General features: G+C 34.9%; 1 protein-coding gene across 1 annotated transcript in view; it reads right to left on the bottom strand.

Moving 5' to 3' along the window:
- The window catches only part of LOC111049410 (lipase maturation factor 2), a 34400-nt gene that overhangs the window by 4895 nt on the left and 17302 nt on the right, over window positions 1-12203 (bottom strand). The window contains exons 7-10 of the mRNA XM_039420737.1: window positions 10952-11092; window positions 7638-7843; window positions 3921-4161; window positions 611-827 (exon numbers count right to left, since the gene is read on the bottom strand). Of these exons, the coding sequence (XP_039276671.1) occupies window positions 611-827; window positions 3921-4161; window positions 7638-7843; window positions 10952-11092 (805 nt within the window). The remainder of the gene's footprint in view (window positions 1-610; window positions 828-3920; window positions 4162-7637; window positions 7844-10951; window positions 11093-12203) is intronic.

The raw sequence follows: 12203 nt of genomic DNA, 5'->3' as shown, positions 1-12203 counted from the left end.
ATTTTTGGGATAGGAACACTTTGTTGTCTCAGCTCGACTAGTTAGTTCGGCCGGATAGAGCCGGAAAATCACATTCAATTCGGATGAAAAAATCGATCGGCCAAAGACAGCCGTGCACGGCCGAATGAACCTGCTGCAATGGACGAGCATCTATTCTTTTCTTTCTTGGGGGATCGTTCGGTCGCGTTCGGTAGTTTTCAGCCGAAAACGGTTCTAGTGGACGGCCCACCTTAGGGTCGCTTTCTCTTTGAAGTTGAACTTAAATTCTAGTTAAAGCTTTTTGTTTAGTTGAGAAGTTGATATTGTGATTATTCATATTGAATGAAAAAGATTAAGAAATTGTCAAAAAACCACAGATTTATTGATACTTAGAAAGACCGGTTTCGGTTATTACACCATTGTCAATCTCTGATAAACAGAGTCTATCAATTCGAAACAGAGAGACAGAGTCTGTTTATCAGAGATTGACAATGGTGTAATAACCGAAACCGGTCTTTCTAAGTATCAATAAATCTGTCGTTTTTTGACAATTTCTTAGTCTTTTTCATTCAATCTAGTTAAAACCATTAGCTGACTCAATACTGAAACACAATGTAACAAATGTACTGACCTCTGAGCCCAGGGCACGTAGTGGTAGTGGTAGAGGTTGGCGCGCACATACTTGGGCGGGCGGGAGGCGAAGGGGTTGTGGGCCTTGTCCATGAGAGCCACCACTTCGGCCTGGTTGTTGAGCAGGCGGTAGGCCAGCGACATCAGCCAGGGGTTCTGGTGGTAGGTGCCCAGAGCTGCAAACCACATCTGCCAGTCCAGGCGGGGTTGGTGCGGAGCTGTAACAAATCAAACCAATCTATCAGGATCCAATGTTTTTATACAGTAATACCATCGAGAAAAGATAGAATAAGGAAATATACCATGGTATTACATTACTACTGTAATAAACATACTCCTGTATAAGTCGTTCATGTTGCAAATTTCAAGCCGATTATTTGTCGGTCCCAGCCGATTACTGTCTATTATTACTGTTTTGGTCGGTTGAGAGTGTAAAGCCGGGTCCAGACGCTCAAATTTACCATCAGTCTTTTGGTCAAGCAAAAGACGGATCGTTTGGTTCAAGCAAAAGACGGATCGTTTGGTTCAAGCAAAAGACGGATGTAAAATTGCGTCCACACGCATCCGTCTTATGTCGTCCGTTTTCCTATTATTGTGCTCATTATCCGCTCATTATTCCATATATCCGGTAGATGAGTAATAATTATATTGTATTTTTCCGCTGATTCAACTGGATAATGCTATATTTAACAACATAATGACAAAAATTTTACTGTTAATCGCTAAATGGCTTTGTTTACATGTCACATCTCGAGACACAGTGATTGTAAATGGATTGAAATATTTTAGATAGTATTCTTATCAACAATATAGTACATAATGATAGTAAATCATAATATCAACATCAAATTCTGAGAGTATCATGAGAATCAAGAAAGAAAAAAATGGTTAGCGTTATATACAATCGATAAAAAACTTGCTTACTTTCAAGTACTCGCGAGGCATTTTATTAATTTGAGGGCGCTGAATACGAATCTGAAATCACAATCTATCTCCATTTTTACGCGATTTAGGTTTTGGTGGACAGGCAAAAGACGGACGGTTTGATGGAAAAAGATTGCCGGCCGATACATTTTAAGTTTGACGACTTAAGCTTGAAGACCCATCCGTTTTACCGTCCAGACGCAACGACTTACATGCTCCGACTTTTGCTTGAGCAAAAGACTGAAGTTAAACTTGAGCATCTGGACCGGGCTTAAGAACAGCACAACATCAGAGACTACCAGAGTCACATAGCTTCACGACAAAGAACTACTAGGATTATCGGCTTGAGTTGATAGTGAAATTTGAAACAAAAATGCCCTATACCTTGGGATATATTCTTATGCTATCTTTTCTCTATTACCTGCCTTATTTCAAAACGTAACTATAAAACGGAACATAATACAGAATACACCTTCATTGACACACAATTAATACGGTGTTGAGGGCCTCGTTACATTGGCAGTGGAGAAAGATAAACCACATCTGTCAATTCAGTCGGGGCTGGTATGGAGCTACAATAAATCATATTATAGCCAATCATCCAATCTACAAATCAGGATCCAATGTAACTATACAGGTCCGGCAGTAATACCTGCCTTATTTCAAGAGTATAAATTATAAGAGAGTAATTTTTTTATTCCTCTGATTGGCCATACATGAAAGACGAATGTGTATAAAAACATATTTTTTCCACTTAAGATTATTCTTCAAAATAATTGCCGTGGAGGTTGAGGGACTAGTCACACCAATAGGCCAGCGTACTATCCTGATAATCCTGTTAATGAAATGTTGCCGTCAAATGAGTACAAGTTTGCAGTAAATAGATAGCTGTGCTTTTTACGGATAAGTTTGTTTCTAAGTTTTGAATCAAAATGTTTTAAAGTAACTCATTATTTTACAGTTTAAAAGTGTTTATTGAGTGTAAATCTGGTTTTAAGCAATACAAATTCAAAATTGTGTTTGCACTGAATATTGCACCCAAAATCACAAGTAAATGAAACATAACCTACTTTTTGGACTAGTGTATTAATCAAAATTCGGGGATGGAACAGTTTTGGGCTAGGCCTGTTGGTCCTTCTTCTATCATTTTAATGATTTGTTCCTTGTATCTGAATATTTTTTAACAAGTGGCGTATGACGTTGTTTTGGAGCTCCTCGTTAGTTTGAGAGCTCTGTCCAGTTTTGTCCTTTGTTCTTATATCATATCATGCCCTCATGTCTTGAGTTTGGAGAAAATGTTTAAGTTACTATTGGTCAAGTAAGTTCGTACGATGGGAGATTATCGAAATTATACCATTTGATTTGTTGGAGGAGCCGTTTGGCTGAACCAGAACTGTAAGGCCGAGTTTTTATGGATCACAACGATTCCGGAAGTCATTTATTTAAACTAACGTCTTTGATTTTCCAACACCATTCACGCACAATACCATCACGTTCCCTGTATAAACTTGAATAGCTCTTCGTTAAGAGTTATGCTGAACTATTGTCTATTGCTTGCAGAAACAAATTACGCTAGACAACTAGAACTTGGCATGAGTCTCAAGAGAGGCCATGTTTCAATGTCTATAACACGACAATAATTGACGATCACAGAGCTGTTTAGCTCTGTGAAAATCGCGTACAAGTGTTTGTACAAGTGCAAACTCCTTCACCTTGTCTGTGTCTTATTATAATATGTGATCGGAGATTGAAAATAGAATGACCCTCGTAAATATACAGGTCCAGCAGAAATACCTGCACTATTTCAAGGGAAAACAATAGAAATACAGAATACACCTTCATTGACACACAATTAATACTATGGTAAAGTCCAAGCATTGAAGAAAGATAATGTAATATAGAAGGATGGGAACGGAAGTTATTGACTGGATCGTTGAAACCCTTTTCTTTGACGTCATTAATATATTGTAATTTATTTTTTCAGTATTAACTCCATTGGTTTCTTTATTGTTTCATGTTAGCTTGATTTGTATCTGAATATCTGGATGTTTCCTGTGCAGGGTGATGCCAATAGAGTATTTAAATTGTTTTGATTAAAGTTTTCTTCAAATTTGATCTCTATTATCGAGTTATTTCTAAGGAATTAATAGAATGATTTTATAATATATCTACTATGAATTGTAACATGTATTAATTTTGGCAATAAAAAAATTATTATTATTATTATTATTGAACACAGATTGAAATTAGTCTTGTCGAACCCTAACTTAGTAAAGTATATAATTCATGAAATCGAGGCATCTCACTTTCCTCAGAAAGTCATTAATTCTCTCTAACCTAAGGTAATATGCCAAATAAAATAAAAATGCTTATACAGTTCAACTTACCAACAAAGGGAAGACTATTGTTAACGTTGCCAGGCTTGTACAAGAATTGATACTCTTGCCAGGGTCCATTCAAGTTGTCTGAGCCTTCGATGATAACTTCCGGCCTTCCGCCGACGCCAGTCATCCGTCTGAACAGTCCGTAGGCGTTGGTCAGTTGGAGATGCGACAGCTTGGAATGAAATTGGCGCACCTGGGGTAGAACCGTCGAATTGCCAGCCGGGTGCAACGACGAAAACGGAACCTGCAACACCAGATTCCATCATTTATATACTATGACACAAGTCTACTTCTCATTAGTTAGTAGTTCTATTACCTCAGACAGTTATGTACAAAAGAAGTATTGTTACAATATTATACCATGCAATTATTGGTTCTAGAATAAATTATGGAATAATTTGCTATGGGAGTGCGTACAATGTTCATATTAAAACTGTGATTACTGGTCAGAAACATAAAAATAATTTGTAATAAACCTAATCAATATAGTTCAATGGTGCTCTTCAGAGAAATATCAATATTACCAGTGAGACATTCTTTTCTATTCAAAGCAATGCTGGATTTAGCTGAAAATAATATAGATATCCAACAGATGAAAGAAAGAATAAACCTTAGGAATGCACAGGACATTAACCTCCCAAAACCAAGATGAGAACATTCCAGACGTCACTTCAAATGCATAGCTATGAAAATATTCAATTCACTTCCAGTAACAAGGAAAATAACGTCACGTCAGTTATTCAGAAAAGAAATCAAGAAATTCATATTACAATTAGACAACGCGATTATATTTACTAAATTAATAAGGGTCTAAATTTACTATAAATTCTACATGAACGCTGCAACAATATTAAAGATAATTGAACTCACAAATTCCGTCCGGTATGCCTAAACATTAAGACAGTATTGAATAGAACAGCTGTGCCTAGTGGAAAGTTGTGTGTATATTTTTTGGCTTCAAAATTTTCTGGAATAACTTAATTCATTGAAAGTGCGGTGATATTAAGTGCAATATTCGACTATAATTTGGTATTCTAATCATTCTAAATTCAAAATTTCTAGCTCATATATATTTTTAGACAGAACTTTGAACTTCAACTTTCCTCAGTAAAAACATAACCTATTTTTTCGGACATTTTATTATTTATCAAAATTGGGGAAGAGAATAGTTTTGGGCTATGCCTGTTGTTCTATCCCCATCATATTCATATGATTTGTAATTATAACAACAAATAAATAAATAAATATCAATCACTGTCTCTTTCTTCAAAAACGCGTATTCATTTATGCTCTAAATACATCAGTACTTAAGAAAAAAAAACGAAACGTTAAACTATGATTTAAATTGAACTAAAAAAAAACAGCAAACACTCCGTATGTAATTTTAAGTTTTGTGTATGTGTGTGCGTGTGAATGTGTGCAAGAATGATTATAAATTGACATATTGATTTACTTCAATATAATATCATATTCAATTATTATGTTCTTAATTACATAATATTTAAATTTATATAATTTAATATTCCATTATATATACAGTATTCAAAAGTCCCCACACAGGGTAGCCTATAGGGAACACAAATTAGGAAAAAATATTGTAGGCTACTGTATTTGCTTTTTGTGATGTATTTGATTGTTTATTATTTTTTTTAATAAAGAATTTGAATAAAGTACAAAAATTTAATGCCGCATCCACATGTTGGCCCAATGAAGGCCAATGACGACCAGCGCCAATGTGTGGATGCGTGGTTTGCCAACGCTGGCCTTCATTGGGTACTGGTCACATTGCAGGCTGGGCCAGCTTATTGGGCCAACATGTAGATACGGTACAAAAGCTATCACACTGGTGAGTTTAAAATGATTCCTCGAAACAGATAAAGTCGAACACAAACTTGTAATTGACGCAATTTTGCAAAATAACACCATCGCAAGGAAGGTAGTGCCTCAGATCTACGAGTTCAAATGTATCTGTTCATTTCAATTTTATTTTTTATTTATTTATTTATATTTTTCACAAAGAAGCACTGATTTGGAGAGAAAAACTAAGGATACTCCTTGTACTATTTCCCAAATTTAGATAACATTTTATAAGTCCAAAATAGGGTTATGATTTCACTTTACTAAAATTTAGTCCATTTTTACTCAAAACCAACGAAAACTAAGGCCCAGTTGCACAAAAGCCGGTTGAATTTTAACCGTGATTAACTTTACGAGAACCAATCAGAGAAGGCGTTTTTGAAAAGACGGCTTCTCTGATTGGTTCCCGTTGAAATAATCACGGTTGGAATTTAACCGGCTTTTGTGCAACCGGTACTAAGATTTTTAAATTTTGACGGTTGAAAACAGAATAAAAAACAGAAATATCACACTTAGATCACCATTAATTGGAAAATTTTTGAGTAATTTTACAAAATTTGGATTTTCAAAATTCAATGTTCATTTTTAATGTTCATTTCAAACAAACTGAAAAAAGTGGACCACGTTCAGGTTGTACATTCTCACAGCATCGCAAAACATGAGAATGAATAAATTTGAAGCTAATATTTTTATCAGCGTATATTGTATTTGTATTATAATCATAATTATTTCTGCTGAGGATGATACCCACATGAACTCTAGGCTTGTGCGAGGGTAATGATACAGATGATGATGATGATGATGATGATGATGATGATGATGAGAGATGAGTGAACCTACTACAGCTTTAGGTGGGTTCCGAACCACCAAGAATGGATTTTTCAAGTCATAAATGGTATTTAGTGGAGTTATGTCATAGAGAAACAAGAGCATAAGTAGATATCCCATGGTATAGGGCGTTTATGTCGCAACGTTTACTGTTATCTCAAGCTGATAGTCCACGTAGTTCTTTCATGTGAAGCTTTATGACGCTGGTAGTCTCTCATATTGTGCCGTTCATACACTCTTACTCAGTCAAAACAGTAAAAATCGACAATAATCGACTTCAGAGATAACAGTAAAAGTTGCGGCATAAACGCCCTATACCATGGTATATCTACTTACGCTATTGTTTCTCTATGGTTTGGCTCTCTAATTGGTCACCCTTAAGGTAGAGTTTGGTTTGTGCGTGAATGTCGTCGTCAACCACGATCTCAGATCAGCTAGATTTCAATGTCTAAATAACCTAAAGCTTCTGTTAAATTATGTTTTCTTAGCGCTAAAAGTTGAAAAAAGTAAATTCGTCGAGTTCAAAGCCGAATTTCAATGAATAATTTTCCTTGACATTTAAATCTGAAAACTGATGAAATTTCAAACAGTTTTAGCACTCAGAAAAAGTCCAAAAACGTCATACAAAGGAACAATTTATATGAATCTTATTGAAAATGTCCTCCTTTTTCCAACCATATCCTTGGAATTAGATTTTGACTGATCGTGTTCTAGTTATTGACGTTACCGAAAAAACCGATATATTTATCTCAAAAACTATGGTCGATTAAAGAAAATTTTTATAGACATTTTTTGTTTCAAATTTTATTAGGAAACTATGGTCTTCAGTTGTTACCCTATCATGGGACACTCTGTATAATGTGTTTGATTCAAGTACGTACCAAACTATCGCTTAATACGAAGAAGGCGGCAGTGATGTAGAACATGATCCACATTACATATCTTATAAATATAAATTCATTTTTTTCTAGTGTTGTTTTTGACTCATTGCAGAAATGCAACAAGCATAATAGATGTGTGGATTCAAGAACATACCAAACTGTCGCTGAATATGAAGAAAGCGGCAGTGATGTAGAACATAGTTGAGACAAGAGAGCCCAGCTTGGCGATGGAGGCGGCGGGGGTGGTGAGGGCAGTGTAAATCGCCTTCAGTGACGTCACCGCCAGTGAGACCAGACCCAGCGACACCAGTATCGGGAATGCTTTGCCCAACGCACTGTCAAACTCCTTCTTATTGAACGCTGCAAAAATCAACACGTTATTCTGTCAACTTCAACTATTACATCAATATTGATCAGTTGAATTTCACTAGTCTCACTGTTTATTGTTTAATATTTAATTATTGTTAAATTACTTATTGAATGCTGCAACAATCAACACGTTATTTTGTCAACTTCAACTATTGCATCAATTGATCAGTTGAATTTCACTAGTCTCACTGTTAATTGTTTAATATTTAATTATTGTTAAATTACTTATTGAATGCTGCAACAATCAACACGTTATTTTGTCAACTTCAACTATTACATCAATTGATCAGTTGAATTTCACTATGTATTACTATTACTTCAACTATTACGCTGCAACAATCAACACGTTATTCTGTCAACTTCAACTATTACATCAATTGATCAGTTGAATTTCACTAGTCTCACTGTTAATTGTTTAATATTTAATTATTGTTGAATTACTTATTGAATGCTGCAACAATCAACACGTTATTTTGTCAACTTCAACTGTTACATCAATTGAATTTTACTAGTCTTACTGTTCATTGTTTAATCTTTAATTATTGTTAAATTATCAAGAACTAATATTGTTAAAATCTTATTTGTTAAATTGTCATTAATTGTTCAATCTTTTACTGAATCTTATTTATATCAACTGTACTGCCAAAATACCGTCTGTACAGTGCCAGTTTGAACGGGATTAAACCCATATTAAGTCTCGTTTGTTATTTATGGTTATGTCATGTGGTTATATATGAACCACCAGCTGATTCAATTCAGTTAAATCTTTCACTCTCCAAACGGTCCAAAATAGTGAGAAAAATAGAAGTATTTGTTTAAATTGATCGAGGAGTTCAAGCGTAGTGAGGTAGTCAAGCATAGAGAAAAGTTATGCCGCCATTTGACCTGGCATTCAGAAAATCCATTTGAACTGGTACAGTGCAAATGACTCTGTCATTACTACTAATATTAATTAGAGTTTTCTCAGAGATTGAGTGCCGGTGAAATTTTAACCGTGGTTAATTCCATGAGAACCAATCAGAGAAGCCGACTTTTCAAAAAGACCTTCTCTGATTGGTTAAAGTTAGTCACGGGGTAAAATTCAACTAGCTTTTTTGCAACCGGGCCATATCATTTCAAAAATCGTGTTTCTAACTACTGTGATATTGTAATAGACTACTGAACCTATAAGCAACAGCTTTTACAATCATGACAATGTTACAGTTGTGTTGTGAGTGATGTTGTGGTACTTTTCCATAATGAAAACACAAATTGAAATTGTCAACCACTCTTTATTACTAGCTGGTAAAGCCACAGCTGAAGATGTGGCTGGTAAAGCCAGAAAACCAGCAGGTTCTGTGTATAATATAATATTTTATAATAATAAAAATTTGTTGACAATTTAAATTTGTGTTTTGATCATGACAATGCTTCAATGTAGATAGAAGTTAGATCATTCCACGTGGTTTCCACACCGATTTCTAAAGAATCATCTTTGAAAGGAAATCAAAATATCTTACACTCGCAAATTATATACTGACATGCCAAACTGTATACGTGAAAACACGAAAAAGAACGAAATGAAACCTTGAAGATTTGAAACGTAAAAGGTAGGTAAGAGAGTTAGGCTTTTACTTTTGATTGGCAATAATTATACTGTTATCATTCAAAATGTTTTGATAATTGAAAAGCGGAAAGCTTGGATATCAGAACATGTTTTAGTTATATAGATTGATATATGGCACCGTAATAGGGTGCAGAGATAGGATATGAATCTTATACACATCAAACTCATTTCAAAACTGACACATTATTATCAAGTGAATAATTATTATTAAACGAAAATCCCAATTAAATGCTGTGTAGTGGCCCGAGCGGGTCATAGGTTTCGGAGGCTTCGGAGGAACTTAAGGGCTCGGAAATGTTAGAAGGAAGACACATTTTTAGCAATAATTAAGTTCGTGTTTATTACCTTGAAGTCCAGTGTTACACCACAACATGATCATCTACAAATCCTCTACAAAGAGAATTGTTAACTTGGGAAAACGCGTCACTAAACGCCTACTCTCTGGAAGAGCGTTTGTGCATCGACTCCCACGTCCTATTCACTACAGCTGTAAATCACCCCCGAAGACTTCTGCTACTGCAAATATTGACAACAGGGTAAACACCTAGATGGAAATTCGATGAGCGCTACTATACAAAAATTGTTTGTTCCCGGCTGACAAATAATTTTTGTATAGTAGCGCTCATCAAATTTCCATCTAGATGTTTACCCTGTTGTCAAAATTTGCAGTAGCAGAATTCTTCGGGGACATTTACAACATTTAATTGGGATTTTCGTTTAATAATAATTATTCATTTATTAGCATTTAAACAAATGCAACTTAAAATTTATTTCCATCTGTAGATTATCAAGTGAGTTTATATTTTGAACTATGCTAAACAAGTAAGCTATATTTTTTGCTTAACCAAGCACAGATTTAAATTAAGCTTGAGCATATTTACGTTTTTTCGTTCAAGCTTTCTTAGAGAGATATACTTGACAAACAACGCTTCCAAAAATTAATTATAAATGCGCCCTCACTAGTCACAATACATTTCAACACTTTCCTACAGGTACCTTGGAAAGTGACCATTTCTGCACTGATTGCAGGCCGCAAAGAATCACTTTTCCGCTCTAGTGCGCAAATTAATACTTTGCTTACTCCAGATTTGCAACATCGCAACACAAAATAGTTTCAGTGATTCCCGTTTAATCAATGCTGACAGTTAACTAAGGAATCTGACTGGAAAAGTGAATGTTTGATGCACCTTTGGTATTCAAAAGGTGTTACTAAGGTTGTTATTAATAACAAAATAACACAGACAAACATTTGATGGATTTCATGACATTTTTCCCATAATAACTCACTTCCAATATTCAATGGTAACTGTAGGAAAAATTTAATGTGAAATACGTGCGCAAAGTTCCTCTGCTGCACTTAAGAAACCATTCCGCCCTCGTCTACGACTCGTGCGTGAACGTTTCTTTCGGTGCAGCAAACTGTCACTTTGCGCACTAGTTGCACAAATAACAACTATTGACACACATTTACAAGTTATGGCAGTTTCTCTCACCGATTTTCGAGTCGATGATTCCTCCAGGTTGCAGTTTGAGTGTGTACAGCTGTGTGGTGACGTATGACACGGCTGCGTACACAGCAATTGTGATGATATAATTCAGAATTTTCCTATTCCTTGATGGGCCAGGTTTGACATCTGGAAAGTTACGTACAAATGAGATGTATTATTCAATATCCTTTAAAAATATAAATATATTAATTATCTATTAAAATATAAATTATCTATCCCTATAAATCAATTGTAACCATTGAAATGCAAAAATTCTATAATAGTTACTCGTTGTTTGCATCGTTTTCGTAACAGAAAGATTGAACAATGTAATTTAGGGCCGGTTTCCGAGCTCGGGATTTGGCTAAATTCTAGACGTGGATTATTCAAAATCCTTTAAAAACATAAATATATATATTTTATCCATTAAAATATACATTATCTATCCCTATAAATAAATTGTAACCATTGAAATGCAAAAATTCTATAAAAGTCCCTCTGATGTTTGCATCGTTTTCGTAACAGAAAGATTGAACAATGTAATAATTTAGGGCCGGTTTCCGAGCTCGGAATTTGGCTAAATTCTAGACTTCAAACACCTTGAGTCAGAAAATTTGCTTTCCGAAACGGGGCCTAGTCGTAGTCATTGTCATAGTCACTTTGAATTGTATTTCAATAAACTAGAAAATTGTACACAAAATAAAATAATGAGAAAATAGTGTGAAGTTTCAGCTATTTTGAATTATTTAGGAATGTTTAATTTCGTCAAGGAAAAACGTTTTCAATAATAGAAACGAGAATATAAAAACTGCGACTACTGTCATAAAAGCTGTGACTACGCCCCGTTTGGGAAAGCTAATTTTCTGACTCCAGCTGTTTGAAGTCTAGAACTTAGCTAAATCCCGAGCTCGGAAACCGGCTCTTAATGTTATAAGGGACATTCGAATATCCAATGAAAGCTATATGAAGACTTCTGGTTACTGTAAATATTGTCCAAAAAACTAAAGAGCAGAAGGAAATTCGTTTAGTGAGACTGTTCAAAAAAACTATGTAAGCTTAATTTAGTTATGAACCAGTTAAAAACTATAACTTTATGATATGTTGTAAATAAAGAAGATCGTATTGTTGAAGTGTGTTTATTAATTCCAACTTATTCCACATAACAAAGTAAAGAAGAATATTGAAAAGAAAGGATGAACAGTAGTTGTGTCTGGCTTCATAACTTGGAATGCACGAACGAAACAAGAGTCACAGAGAT

Source organism: Nilaparvata lugens, chromosome 2 (assembly GCF_014356525.2).
Source record: "Nilaparvata lugens isolate BPH chromosome 2, ASM1435652v1, whole genome shotgun sequence".
Taxonomy (NCBI): domain Eukaryota; kingdom Metazoa; phylum Arthropoda; class Insecta; order Hemiptera; family Delphacidae; genus Nilaparvata; species Nilaparvata lugens.
This window is presented reverse-complemented; position numbering and strand designations above follow the sequence as displayed.